General features: G+C 41.1%; 1 protein-coding gene across 3 annotated transcripts in view; it reads left to right on the top strand.

Annotated features, from left to right (window-relative positions):
- The window catches only part of Hipk1 (homeodomain interacting protein kinase 1), a 51755-nt gene that overhangs the window by 26647 nt on the left and 9955 nt on the right, over positions 1-15153 (top strand). For all 3 annotated transcript variants that reach the window (XM_021158974.2, XM_029474981.1, XM_021158973.2), the window contains exons 4-12: positions 748-867; positions 1571-1657; positions 3597-3781; positions 4081-4243; positions 5990-6215; positions 10764-10885; positions 11565-11699; positions 14133-14275; positions 14661-14843. In XM_021158974.2, the coding sequence (XP_021014633.1) occupies positions 748-867; positions 1571-1657; positions 3597-3781; positions 4081-4243; positions 5990-6215; positions 10764-10885; positions 11565-11699; positions 14133-14275; positions 14661-14843 (1364 nt within the window). The remainder of the gene's footprint in view (positions 1-747; positions 868-1570; positions 1658-3596; positions 3782-4080; positions 4244-5989; positions 6216-10763; positions 10886-11564; positions 11700-14132; positions 14276-14660; positions 14844-15153) is intronic.

Genomic DNA, 15153 nt, shown 5'->3' with positions numbered 1-15153 from the left:
TAAAAAATGTTTGTCGTCTCTCAGGCTGTAGATCAAGAAAGACATTATAAGAAAGATTACATGCTGATAACTGCATAATACACTTGATAAATTCTTTTAAATGTATATAGTTTGAGTGTTTTGCCTACATGTATGTCAGGGCCCTTAGAACTGGGGTTAACAGTTGTAAAATGCCCTGTGGGTGCTGGGGACTGAACCCAGATCCTCTGCCAGAGCAGCAGTGCTCTTAACTGGAACCAGTGCTCTACTAGTGCCCACAGTTCCCACGTAATTTGCATGTGTGTGTGACATGCACACGTGAGACTGCATTAACTGTGGCCTCAGCACCTCTCAGCTACATCCCGGCTTTCCACTGCTCCTGCACTGCTCCAGGCTCTTCGTTACTTATTCTGAACTAGGCTAGGAACTGTTCTGCTCTGTCCCAGAAATCTAGGTTTGTTTGTTTGTTTGTTTGTTTTGCAACTTTTTATTAAAAGTCTGACATGAGAAAAAAAGATTGCACTAAAAATATTTCAGAACTGAGTTTTGTTAAAAATTGTACTTCACAGTAGTTACTAAGTAAATAGTTGGCTATTCCCTATGGCTGTGCATTCTGTGTATAGATTTTTACAGTGCATTTCAGTTGTGCTGGTCAGAGAGTTACTTCATGACACACTCCTTTTCTGGCCAGAGTTACTATTTCAGTGTAAAAGCTTTTGATAATTTTTTTCCACTTGAAATTGATGTTTGATGGTTTTGATGTTTCAGATTCGCTATATTTCACAAACACAAGGCCTGCCAGCTGAGTATCTTCTCAGTGCCGGAACAAAAACAACCAGGTTTTTTAACAGAGATCCTAATTTGGGGTACCCACTGTGGAGGCTTAAGGTATGTCTTCCTACTGTACAGCCCATTTCTGTACCCCTACCCCAACTTTGGATTTAGATTTTAGTGAATAATGTCTTGACTTAGAGGAGGGAAAGTGGGGGAGGGGTATGTTTGCAGGAGAGAGAATCCCTTGAAAACTTATTATAATCTGTTTAGCCTTATGCTGGGATAAAAACCGAGATAATGAAGCCAATTCAGCTGGCTGAGGCTGTGCTGCATAAACAGGATCAGTAGCTGAGGGGAACTGGAGAGCAGTGCTCAGTAAGTATGGGAGCTAGGGAAGTGGAGTGATGGCTGCCACGGAGATCTCACTTCTAACTCCTCACACTCAGGCCTTAGAGGTCTCCTGAAATAAGAGTCTTTAATTCTGAGCCTACTCCTTCATTGTGAGAAATCAAGTTACCTCAAGATCCTCTGCCTCTGAGTCTAGTAAACAGTATTGGCATATGGTGTCCATGTTCAAGAAGTGTTAAGAGACAATAACATCCCAGTCACCTGACCTTCAGTGCTCTGGGGCATGACCGCACCAGCCCCCTTTAGAATTGCTGAAAGGATGGCCATACTTCTCCACTGCAAAATTTTCAGGGTGCTATCTTTGCCTTCTGTAGTTGACACTGTACAATACAATCTCAGTATTCTGGCTTCAGATTAAAATGAAAATGTAAAAATAATGTAAAGTTGTAAAAAAATTCATGTTTTATAGACACCTGAAGAACATGAATTGGAAACTGGAATAAAGTCAAAAGAAGCTCGGAAGTACATTTTTAACTGTTTAGATGACATGGCTCAGGTAAGTGTGACATGCTTCTCTAGAGACATTTTTAATAATTATATGTGCTAATACTTTGCCATGTGTTAAATAAAAGTGTAAGGGTCAGTTGTGATACTTCAGACTCAAACAATATGGAAGAGCAGAAGACCAGGGGTCCCTCAGTCCAAAATGAGCTCTCAGGCTAGATTTAAAGCACATTAGGGGATTCCTGGTGACCTCTAGCCTACTCCATCTCTAAGGGCATCCCATTACCTGGCATGGGGGTTGGAAATTGTTACTGAGCAAGTCTGGGGTAAGTGGCCTTTATCTTAGTCCATCTTTGAGGACATTCCATTACCTAGGCGTGGGGGCTGGAACCTGTTACAGGGACCTGGAAATCCCTGACCCATTGTCCTTGCTTCAGGTTAGGTGGCCGGGCACTTTCTAGTTCCTGACTAGCTTCCTGAAGCCTGCCTGGGGTTTTTCCTAGACCACCAATTTGAAACTTTTCATGGAGTTAGCCTGTCTCAAAAGAACATCTGAATCCTAATAGTGGATACTGTGGTCCTAACAATCTAAGTTTATCCCTGACTAGCTGACACATAGATGAGGCTCATACCACGGTTATTTTATATGGCTCTGACAATTACTGGGGTCACCTCTAATCTACTCTGCTAACTGCTGGCCTGGCTACCTCCCCAGCAGTGTACCCCAGATACTTGCTGTTTCTTCTGGCCATGTGCTCATGGGTCCTCTCCCCTCACCTTGGCTTCCTCCTTCTTCCTCATGCCTCCTCTCTCCTCCTCCAGCCTAAATCCACCTACCTCTAATCCCTCCAGTTATTGGCTGTAGTCACTTTTATTTAACAAGGAACAAGGTTTACACAACCAAAGCTTGTAGGCCTAGACTCTTGGGAATAGAATTTAGCATTACAATGCATAGTGTTAGACCAAATCTCAACAGGATACTTTGAAGATGCTTGATTTGAATTTTCTTTAACCCAAACATCATGAAACTCAAATCTGTAGCTCTTTAAGCACCAAGAGGTACTAAAAAACCTTTCAGATTTTGAAGGTTTCAGAGTTGGAGTTTTTGGGTTAAGGTTGTTAAACTGATGAAGACTGTGCAGATATTCTGAATTAGTTTTTATTGTTGTTTTTGCTTTATTTTGTTTCAAGACAGGGTTTCTCTGTGTAACCCTGGCTGTCCTGGAACTCACCAGGCTGACCTCAAACTCATGGAGATTCACCTGCCTCTGCTTTTGAGTGCTGGGATTAAAGCCCCCAAGCTTGGCTATAAATATTCCAAAATCTCCAGGCTCTAAAACCTGAAACCTTTTACCCTCGTAAGCAGCAGTCAGCCTGCGTCTGTTCTCCTTTGTTTTTGCTTACTGATCTTGTTATTTTGGAGGAATATTTATAAAGGTTTCTCTCTTGTCTTGTCTTGTTTTCTCTACCTCATAAGTAATTGTCTAAGAGCTCACATTTACTGCCAATTGTGTTAGCTAATGAAGAGAGCTAGCATTACATTTGAAAGTTTCGTTCTGGGCTGACAGGATGGTTCCATCATGAGGAAGGGGGCCTGCTACCACACCCCACATCCTGAGTGTGACTCCCACAGTCCACATAAGAATGCTTACTGCATTCCAAATTTAACTGCTTTGTACTATGCCATTTCATTTTTTCAATAATAGAAACTTGTTTATTTCAATAATAACAAACTTATTTTTGCTGAATAACTTTCAAAATGTTAATGCCAACAGTCAATTTAGCTCTTTTGTACCACATAGGCAGAGAGTTTCCTCCTGTGGAATTATTATTCTGTAATTAAACTTAATTTCCCCAGTTTTTTCTTTTCTAAAATGCTTATATTAAATATCTGCTTTCTCTTGTTTGGAGAGAAAAGCAGACACAGTAAGCTCTTAATCTACTATTTAAGTCAAGAAATACAATATTTCTAATTTTCTTTGCTTCCAAAGGTAAATATGTCTACAGACTTAGAGGGAACAGATATGTTAGCAGAGAAAGCCGATCGGAGAGAGTATATTGATCTTCTAAAGAAAATGCTGACGATTGATGCAGATAAGAGAATCACGCCCCTGAAAACTCTCAACCACCAGTTTGTGACAATGAATCACCTCCTGGACTTCCCACACAGTAACCAGTGAGTATGGGATAGTCGGGTTTGTGCCGTTGTGTGCCTCTTGGTGGAGTTGCCATCTTATTTTCAGGGCGCTGTCAGGTCAGCAGTCATTTTGTTGCCGGTGTATTGACTCACTGGTGCTTTTCTTTCTGAAAAGTTGTGGGACTCTGAGAGAGGTGTCTATTTTTCTTCTTGTTATAAAAACCCTTGGTTCTTCTTTCTGAAAATATTTGGAAACAAATACTTTGTTCCATGTCTGTTTTAAATTTTTTGTTGTTTTAACTCCAGCATTCATTTAGTGTATTTCTAATCTTTTTCAGCGTTAAATCCTGTTTCCAGAACATGGAGATCTGCAAGCGGAGGGTTCACATGTATGACACAGTGAGTCAGATCAAGAGTCCCTTCACTACACATGTCGCTCCAAATACAAGCACAAATCTAACCATGAGCTTCAGCAACCAGCTCAACACAGTGCACAATCAGGTACTCAGTGAGGGACTGTGGGAACTCGAGCCTGGGTGGGGCAGAGGCAGTAAGAGAGACCAGTCCTATGCTGCTATTTCTGTTGCTTCTTTAGCATTTTCTGCATTTTCTGTGTGAGGGCCTGGGCAAGATGGCTCATCAGGTAAAAGTCCTTGCCATGCAAGCCTGGGGGCCTCAGTTTGATCATGAAAAGTCATGGTAGAAAACTATGTTTGTCCAAAAGTTGTCCTCAGACTGTGGAACACGCATGCCCACACTCACAGGTATCATGCATGTGTGATAATAATGCAGGCCATTTTCGGGCTCAGTCTTCTCTGTTATGAGAAAAGAATTGGCAAACATAATAAAAGACCAACTAAAGGTGTACCTGCCAGCCATATTCGGACAGTATTTAAATACATGTCCTTATAAGACTGAGTGTACATGGGCTCTGAATATTGAATTACTTGTTGCTGCTAGATTACTAAGCTTGATCAAGTAATTTACTCTTTTTCAATAGGATTTTATGTGTACTCATATACATAAATAAACCTTTAAAAAAAGTGGTATTATATTTGCTTGCTAATAAGAAAAGTCTCTCTAAAAGTCTTTCTAAGAATATAAGCTCAGTTTTTTAGTTTGGTGTACTTTTTAAAAACCTGTAAGTGCTTATGAGTTTCAGTGGACTCTCCTATGAAGCATGCTGCTGACATAGCAAGCTTTGTGACGTCACATCCCAGACAGAACCAGTGTAACCATGTGCCACTCCTCATGTGCTGACTCTCCTTCCCTTCATAGCACCGCTCTCTGCTTGCTTATTTCTGGTTCTGGAGATGGGATCTAGGCAAACACTGTATTACCGTATTCCTGAGCTGTGTATTCCTGGCCCTGGAAAACTTAGAGAGTTATTTCAAAGATAACTAGTATTACATTTTAAAGTTTTGTTCTGGGCTGACAAGATGGCCCCATCATGAGGAAGGGCGCTTGCTGCCATGCCCCACACCCTGCCTGTGACTCCCAGAACCCATATGGTAAGAAGGGAGCTCTGACCCTCCCTCAACTTGTCCTTTGACATCATTTGCAGATGGTGCAATAAACAAATAAATGCTTTAAAAAAATAAAAGGCTATAAAGCTGGATGTAGTGCTGTACACCTTATTCAGGCAGAGAGAGGTAGACAGGTCTCTGAGGTCTCAGCCAGCCTGTCTACATGATGAATTCTAGGCCTTCTAGAACTACATAGGAAGACCTTGTTCTAAAAAACAAAACAAAGTAAATAAACCTTTTGTTCTGTTTTAATTTTTATTTTTTTAAGACTAGGGATATAGCTCAGTTGACAGAGTGCTTGCTAGCATGCATAATGGCCCAACATTATATCCTCTGCATTGCATAAAGCAAGTATGGTGGTCCCATACCCAGATGATGAGACAGGATCAAAAGTTCAAATGTCACTCTTGGATAGATAAGGACTTTGGTGCCAGCCTGGACTACATAAGAGTCAGCCTCAAAAGTTTTTCTTTAAAAAAAAAAATTTGAGAGCTAGGAGGGCAGGGTGTGTGAGTAGTGCACATGCCTTCAGTCCCAGCACTTGGAAAGGAAAAGACAGGGGGATCTCTGTGAGTTCAAGGCCAGCCTGGTCTACAAAGTGGGTTCTAGATCAGCCTTGGGTGCACAGACAAACCCTGTATGGAAAAACAAAACAATGAAGATGTGCATATTGTGTACTTCCATCTTCTAATACCGTCTCTGTGTGATCTTGATGTTTCAGGCCAGTGTTCTAGCTTCCAGCTCTACTGCAGCAGCAGCTACCCTTTCTCTGGCTAATTCAGATGTCTCGCTGCTAAACTACCAATCGGCTTTGTACCCATCGTCGGCAGCACCAGTGCCTGGAGTTGCCCAGCAGGGTGTTTCCTTACAACCTGGAACCACCCAGATCTGCACTCAGACAGATCCATTCCAGCAAACATTTATAGTATGCCCACCTGCTTTTCAGAGTAAGTGCAGAAACTCTTCTCTCTGTAGAATTATACATTGGACTTGCCTGCTCTAGAAGATCTAGTTGTTCAGTTCTGATCTTTGACAAGTTTAAACTCAGATGTAGATGACTGAAATTGGGAGCTGCCACATAGATTTTTTTCCCTTTACATTGATTTTTCTTGACGGAGTTGCTGTATAATGTGTTTGTTTCCATTGAAGGAAAATATTTGTATAAGCATATACATGGCAGTCTATAGAATATATATATCTTTAAATTGTTATAATCAGAATTTTTATGTGTTGACTCTAATGTGACTTTATTATAGGATATAGTTAAGAATATAGAAACTAAAAATGTCAGTCATACAGATTGCTGTTTTTTGAACTGAAAAATTGTACAAAAGGAAGCCCTTGTAGGGACGGCACGGAGACATCTGCTGAAGCCTGGGATTCTTAGTTTTCAAACTCCATTTCCCAATAGGATTAATTTTCATATTTCCATGTTTCCTTATTTTTCATGTTGTTTTGTAATCCAGTCTGTTCAGTTCTTTTTTTCCCCCTAGAACTTGGGAAATGTGTGTTGGAAATGTCTTTTGGTAAGCTATTTGGAAGGTTAAATTATTTTGACTCTTTTCTGACAACACACTTAGCTTTCCCTTAGGAAGTCAGTGACAGGGTGGTTGTAGTGGCTCAGACCTGTAATCCCAGCACGAGGACTGTGGAGCTAGTCAGGTGTTAGAGTAAGACACTGCCTCCAAAACCAAGTCAAAGTAAAAACAAGAAATAAGCCAGACTCAGATAACAAATACCATGTTTTCTCTTATATGTAATTTTTCTTATATGTAATCTATAGTTTTCTCTTATATTTAGACCCTGGATTTAAATATGCATTCTGTGACAGTGCATGAGTCAGAGTGTGTGTGTGTGTGTGATAAAATCAGAAGGGGGATTGTGGTAGGAGAAGAGATTTGTTTGTTTGTTTGTTTTTTGAGACAAGGTTTCTCTGTGTAGCCCTGACTGTCTTGGAAATCACTCTATAGACCTTAAACTTAGAAATCTGCCTGCCTCTGCCTCTGCCTCCCAAGTGCTGAGATTAAAGGTGTGCACCACTACTGCCCAGCGGGGGAAGAGATCTTAAGGAAGGTGGAAATGGAGAACATGTAATTGGAAAGCAGAGGAGGGACTCTTAGTCCTTACTGCTGTGAGCAGATACCATGACCAAGGCAGTCCTTGTAAGGACAACATTTAATTGTGGTTGGCTTACAGCTTTAGAGGTTCAGTTCAATATCATCAAGGTGGAAACATGGCAGTGTCCAGGCAGCCATGGTACAGGCAGAGCTGAGAGTTCTACATCTTCATCTGCTGTCCTCTAAGAGAAGACTGACTTCTAGGCAGCTAGGAAGTGGGTCTGATAGCCCACACCCACAGTGACACACCTACACCAACAGGGTCACACCTTCTAATAGTGCCACTCCCTGGGCTGAGCATATACAATCCATCTCAGGGACTAACTGGGAGAGGGAAGAGAACTGCCTGCCTGGAGTCGGGAGGGGCAGGACACTAGGAAAGGGAATGAATGAGACGAAGTGTTATGGCGTGTCTGAGGGTGCTATGATGAAACCCACTGCTCTGTAGACAAACTTGAAACCCTTAATTTTGAAAAAAGAGAAAGAGAAGCTTGGTATGAATGTGGGAATAAACCAGGATCCAGGCTTCTCATAGCATTTTATATAGAAGCAGGTAGCATTTTTATCTTTTTACTTAAGTTACTTATTGATTGTGACTTTTGTTTGTTTGGTTTCTGACAGAGTCGGAGCAAGCGGAAGGAAATGAGGGTCTGGGGGAAACTGAGAGCTTCCCGGGAGGCCAGGAGAGCGGTAGCGGTGTAAGCCAGGGAGAGACCACAGGGGGAGCGCAGGAGCAGATTCACAATCCGTAAATGCAAATTTAGCCTAACTTACCAAATTATTTTCTATATATACCTCATAGGAGTAGATTCTATATTTTGGGTTGTCACAAACTGATTCGTCTATAGACTGTAGCAAATTAGCTATCCCTCTTCTCACCCTTTCTAAAGTAAATTCTGTGGGAACAATTTTCAAATGTAAGATTCTGAGATTCTCTGCCCACTCTCAAATGATACTGAGATAAAATAATATAAGAACATTTGAGTTCTTTACAGAACAAAATGTAAACTCAGACAGTACGGGAAGTGTGGGAGAACTCATTTTGGTATAATTTGATAAATGTAAGCTTGGGAGTTGGGGGTTGTGTGTGGATCTTCCAGTTTAAGAAGTCTAGATAACCTGAGCACCTATAGAACAGATTTAAAATGTTTGGATGAGAAGGGGTTTATAATAAGGTGGTGATGATGATACCTGAAGTCCATTATCATATGTGCCAGACAGTCCTTTACAGGTATCAGTTTATCCTTATGTATGGCTCTAGGAGGTGGGTCAAGTCAACCCATTTTATAAATGACGAAACCTGCTTAGGCAAAAACCTGTTTATGCTTTTGGCCAAAAGGCCAAAAGTAGTATAGTAATTTATGGTAGAACCATTAGAACCTAGGCAGTGGGGTCATCGTCACGTATGTATTGAAATACTCCATACTGCCTTTCAGGATTAGTTGTATAAAGTTGCTGGTTACCCACCAACCTCAGCCATGAGTTGATTTTGTCCAATAGTCTGTGACTTCAGAGTGCTCACTCTTCTATCTTCTTTTACAAAATGGCTTCACTTAAGACTATCAGGCAGTGTTTACCTTCTTTCCACATTTCTCTAGTTCTCTATTTGAAGTACTAAATTCAGAAAAATAAAGATAACAAAAATAACTCCTGTTCTCTTAGCTCAGGATTCCAGGACAAATGAATGCCCTTTGGTAGTCTTGTTTTTATTTGTGGTAGAAAGAAGCAGCTAGTTGTAACTTAGCCACACTGCTGTGCTTGTGCTTCAGCCTGAGCAAATGCAGCAGTCTGGCATTCATAGGTCAGTTCTGCAAATGCCTTTCCACACTTCTCCAGTTGAGCAGTGTAGTATCCGTGTGCTTGGTTGTAGCTAGTCTGTAATCCTGTCCCCGTTTATTTTACCACTCTGGGAGCCATAGATGAGCTACTACAGTGAGCATTCCTCCCAGTGTCTGCTTCATAAGTTCCTATGAGTTTTGGGAAGCTAATATACAATACTGTCCCAGAGTCAGTCATTGTCCAAAGACTGTATACAAGAGTTTTGCATGGGTTAGCTTTCTTATTGGATAATAGTGCCACAGGCTGCATGGCTGACAACTTTAACATTTTAGCATCTTAATATCTTTAAATTTTAATTATCTCCAAAAGTTTTAAATCTGATTTTACTATTCCGTTTTTGAACTTTTCTAGAATACTTTTTTTTTTAAATCATAAAGTACTAACAGAAAATTGAAGGACTGACTGGAAATAGCAGTACTGCGCTCACGTGGCACTCTATAGGAACGCTCAGAGTAGGCCAGGAAGAGGGACACACACCTGTAGTCTCAGCATTTGAAAAACCAAAACAGGAAGATCACAGAGTCGTACCAGTTGGGGCTCTATGGGAAGACACTGCTAGAGTGAGGGAAGAGGCAGAGAGGGATTAGGATTGCCCATAGCTTAGGAGTCTTCTAATTAACATGCTGTGTCTTCACTTAGGCATTAATAGACAGGAGGGAGGCTGGACAGAAATGTGAACTCTGGTGAGAGGGCTGGCAGGAGGGTAGGTACATAGAAATCTTCCTGGGCTCTGTAAGCTTGACCAGATGAACTGTGTGGGGCCCTTTCCCCCAGAACAAGACAATGCCATTTACAGGAAATGTTGTTTATGCCAGAAGCACAACCGGGTGAGATAAGTAAGACTGCACTGTTGGCAAGCAGCAGTTCACTCTCCCAGCTGCCCTGTAACTAGGAGAGTTAGGTGAGAAGCTCCAAAAAGAGCCACGAACTAGAGTAAGAACCGGGCTCTAGAGGGCAGCGTGCCTGCTTTTTATTCTAGGCATCACATCTTCTTTGCTGTTGACTTTACTTTTTTTTTTTTTCTTTCTTTTTTTAAAAAAAACAAAAAAACAAAAAAACTTCTATATTTAGCTATGACATGTAACTAATATTTGAGCTAGGTTATATTTTTTTTTGAAGAAAAATGCCCATTAAGACATTCTACACAAGAGGATACCAGTATAAAGTATCAAGTGATGTTCAGTTCTCTGTTCTTGATAGATTACACTGTGACAGCTCACTCTTCCTCACCCATTCCCCTAGTGAACTGCAAGGTAAATGTGACTTAGGAGTGGAGGTTGTCTGGCTTTTGCCTGTACTGATAATGGGGATGAAATAGGTATTTGAACAGTGAAGAGTTTATATTCCCTTAAGCCAGCCTTCCCTGCATTGAATGCCTTGCACTAATTTCACTTGATGGGAGCAGCCTCCTTTTCTTAACTGTGGTGTCTTTGAGTGGAAAGGTTTTGTCTTAACTGTCCAGAGTTAAACCTGAGCAGTGAAGAGAACACACAGTAATGACCCAGCAGAGAGGTTTCACTGTCATGTTTGCTTCACCAGCTGGACTACAAGCAACAACAAAGCATTCTGGATTCCCTGTGAGGATGGATAATGCTGTGCCAATTGTACCCCAGGCGCCTGCTGCTCAGCCGCTGCAGATCCAGTCAGGAGTACTCACACAGGTAAAAGCCGGAGCAGCACTATTGAGAAACAAATATTTTGTCCTGAAAAAAAAAAAGTGGTATTTGCTTTGACTATAAGATCTTTCTTGCTCATGATTCAGACGTCTTAAAATGAAATCTCTCTAAGAAAACAGAATATTTATTCCTGTCTTTTACAACTCTCATTGTCTCTTTAGACTTGTAGAGATGGCACTCTGTACATTGAGAAATGTCACGATAGTACACAGAGTTTTCCCGATTGAGAAACTGAGGTCATAGACAAAATCATGACGGATGTGTATAGTATACAACATTACACTTTGAATTCCATGTGTAAATGTTTGTGGTCCACAACATACCAGAAATTCTGAAATCCAAAAACTTATTTTGTGAGTAGAAGGAAGATTTCTTCATAAACGAAATGCCTGTGTTTTATAGGATGTTCTGAATCTGGTCCAAGACCTATACCTATAGCTTATACCTAAGATTCCTATACCTCTTTTTACCTGATATCATTGACTTTTGGCATAGTGGGCTAAAGCCACTCACGGCTGAAAAGGAAAGGTTGTGTTTGGCATGTGTGCTTAGGTGGTAGGAAATTAGCTCATTGTCAGATATAACTTGGGGGGATGCAAACCCGTCTGAACCCAGATAACCTGCCTCGGTGTTCATTCACTCACCTGCCTGATCTACATTTCAGGGAAGCTGTACACCACTAATGGTAGCAACTCTCCACCCTCAAGTAGCCACCATCACGCCGCAGTATGCGGTGCCCTTTACCCTGAGCTGCGCAGCAGGCCGGCCGGCGCTGGTTGAACAGACTGCTGCTGTACTGGTAATTCCCTCACTTGATTGTGTTACTAACGGAGTTTCTTTGGTTTCTTTCTTTTTTTATTTTTTCCTGTTTGTTTTTGTTCTGTTCTTCTGGTTTTCTCATTAAAAAAACAAAACCAAAAAACCTAGCTTAGTCTTTGCAGAGGGCATGGAAGCATGTGCCATCTTGTGGCTGTGTCCTTGCTACATCTTTAATGTCTCATTGTTTCCTCCCCAACATTTGCTGAAGCACTGTTTGACTCTGAGGATCTGTGTGGTTCATCTTTGCAAGCCTGGTGTGGTTAAAGCTCTCTGTGTAGCTGCAGGCAAGCTTCAGCACTCCACCTGTTTTCTGCCCTCTCTTACCCTGGTCTTTTGAGATGGAAGCAAATGAACAGCCTTCCATGTGGCCCTGCCACAGGAATCCAGATGCCAAAACTTGAACTCCCTGTCAAGCTAGCTGCTCCTTTTTGTTATTGTAATCTCCTAATACTTTCGTGTGTATGGAAATCTTTAAAATGGCCTTAACGTATGGCTTTCTCATCCCGTGAACTTCCTTCTGTGACTGTCTGAAGATAGTGCTTTTGCCATTCATGATCAGTGGCACCTTTCATCTTCCATGTAAGGGTATTCCCATTAAATACACTTAGAGCATTCTGCTCATCAGAAATTAAAAGTGGACCTATTTGTAGGAATTGTTCTGACAAATTATCTTACAAATAAATTGCAGTACACAGATGGAAATATGGCTGACAAACTTGTAAGCACAGTATCTTTGTTTAGAAGTCCCAAGGAGAGAGTCAGCTCAGATAGCTGAGTGGTGGGTGTGTCCAGCTCAGAGATGGAAACAAGACAGCTGGCTTTGCAGTGTATTCTAGGATTTGTAACCTCCAGAGTGATTTAGGCTGTGTTTTGTTTTGGTTTATTTTGGTGAATTAGTATTATTTCAAATCCAGCATTTCATTATTTGACACTTAAAATTAGGTAAGCCTCTGCAAACCTAAATGATACTTTTGAATCTCCTGGTATTTATCTTTCGCAGTGGATTTAAATTTCTGTTACCTCTCAAGTGTTCATGAATGGAAACGCTTTCTGAAACATACTTGCAGGGAGCTTGTTTGGTTTGCAGTTTAAGTCTGTGCCACCTGTGGGTTGTTTCTCATAAGCATCAAACCTGAGTGCCAGGGAGTCAGACACAATTCCAGCTTGGTCAGCCCACCTTTTAATTTGCTCACTTATAATAGTTTTGAGATTGGAAATGTCAGTTGACCTTTCACCTTTGCTGCTCTTCTTAAGTTTGCTCTAGCCATTTGTTAAGCTTTGCATATTTTTGTTCTTCCTCTGTCAAAACAGTTCGTCGCTTGGAACGCCAGATTTCTGCCTCCCATTGGAATGTTATTTCTTGCTCTGTATTAAACTACACGCTTTGTCTTGCGCAGGTGTTGGCTTATGGAAAGACGCATGGTGTGACTTAACATCTCTTATTTTCTGTTCTGTTCTGTTTTGTTTTAAATTCTGCCTATGGTAGCAGACGTGTTTGCAGTTTCTCTGCTCAGAAGGCTTCTTGTTTGGAACCAGTATTTGTAACAAGTGGATCTGTTACTTGCAGAAATATTTTTGAAACTGTTTTGATGGGCTTGCAATTTGAAATTCTTGAAACAGAACCATATGGTACCCTAGTAGGTGAATTGCACCACGGAACTCAGATTTAAAAAGGAAACTTGCTGTTATATATGTTTTCAGAAAGTGCCAGTTTCTATAAGAAGTACAGAAAATGAATTTTTTACTCAGTCTATCCTAAGCACCATCATTGTCTCTTAGAACTATAAGTTCTCTGTTTTCCTGTAGCGATTAGTTTGGTGTTAAATTCTAATGATACATAAAACATATGTTTTGGGCAACCTTTGAAAATAATTTGGTGCTTTAAAAATTATTTAGAAAAATTTTTGTTCATTGACTTAATTTTTAATTCTATCATATAGCTAAAATAATGTTTTTATCTTTCTTTTGCTGATATCAGCTTATTTACCCAAGCATTTAGTATTTGGTCATCCATGTCTGCTATATTTTATTGGTTGAATTGATCTGTTTTCCTACCTGATTGGCATTCAGATTTTAGAATTTCTGTTTTCTAAGCCAGTCTTCCTATAGGCTTTTGTGAAAAGAATATTATTTCACTAGGGTTTCCTTGAGTCTCCATGTTCCTTTTCTTGACAGCACAGAGACCCATACCTGGGTCTGGTGGTCGCCAAAGGCATGCCAGCAGCCCCTCTCCCTTTCACTGCTCTGGCAGCCACCAGTAAGCCCTCTGCACTGCCTCTCTCCCCTTTTTAATCTCTGCAAGTTAACAATCTACATTTTTTTTTTTAAAGATACAACTTTTTCTTTCATCTGAAAAACAAAATAAAAAGCTACGAATGAGTCAAGTCTGGATCTTTTATGTGTTTCCTTGCAGCAAGCCTGGCCTGGAGGAACCCAACAAATTCTCCTGCCTTCAGCCTGGCAGCAGCTGCCCGGGGTAGCTCTGCACAACTCTGTCCAGCCTGCTGCAGTGATTCCAGAGGCCATGGGGAGCAGCCAACAGCTAGCTGACTGGAGGCAAGCACAAGCAGCCCACCCCTCCCTCTGCACATGTGGTGGGGGCCTAGAGAGGAGGAGTACTTGGTATGAAGAGACTAGGAAGAAAGGAAATTTATTATGTTTGAAGGCCTTTGAGAAAATGAGTCCTCATTCTAGAAAAAGAGTCAGAAGAAAAATAGCAGATATTTCTGAAATATAAGATTCTGTGATCAGGAATCATGAACTTCATATTTAAACAGGCCTTACCTGATTGGAAAGGACACAGTGAGATCTTAAAGCCTTACAATCCCAGCGCCTGACTGTAAAGAGTAAAAATAGCTGTGGTTAAATGGCTTTAATGCCCACTGGGTGCAGCATGTTAGTGGTCGGGGGGTCACTCTTCTGTTTCTTTATGTTGGCACAGGAATGGCCACTCTCATGGCAACCAGTACAGCACTATCATGCAACAGCCATCTTTGCTGACCAACCATGTGACCTTGGCCACTGCTCAGCCTCTGAATGTTGGTGTTGCCCATGTTGTCAGACAACAACAGTCTAGTTCCCTCCCTTCAAAGAAGAATAAGCAGTCTGCTCCAGTTTCATCCAAGTAAGTCTATGTTAGGTCCTGCGTTTAAAACTTGGAGAGTATCGTGGTCTGGCATTGGTCGTCATAGTATAGGTATTTTAGTTTGAAGTAGCAAGTACCTGCCAAGTTGAGCATGAGCTGATCTTTTCATCTGGGCGGTGTGTCCTCGATATAATCATCTTTTGTGTCTGCTGTCACTTTAGATCCAGGCCACTTTTATAATGTTTTAATTTTTGTTGTATTTACTATTTGTGTGATGTGAAGTAAAGTGAATGATTTTTGTGTGGTTGTGTGTGTGTGTGTGTGTGTGTGTGTGTGTGGTGAATATGCC

Source organism: Mus caroli, chromosome 3 (genome assembly GCF_900094665.2).
Source record: "Mus caroli chromosome 3, CAROLI_EIJ_v1.1, whole genome shotgun sequence".
Lineage (NCBI taxonomy): Eukaryota > Metazoa > Chordata > Mammalia > Rodentia > Muridae > Mus > Mus caroli.
This window is presented reverse-complemented; position numbering and strand designations above follow the sequence as displayed.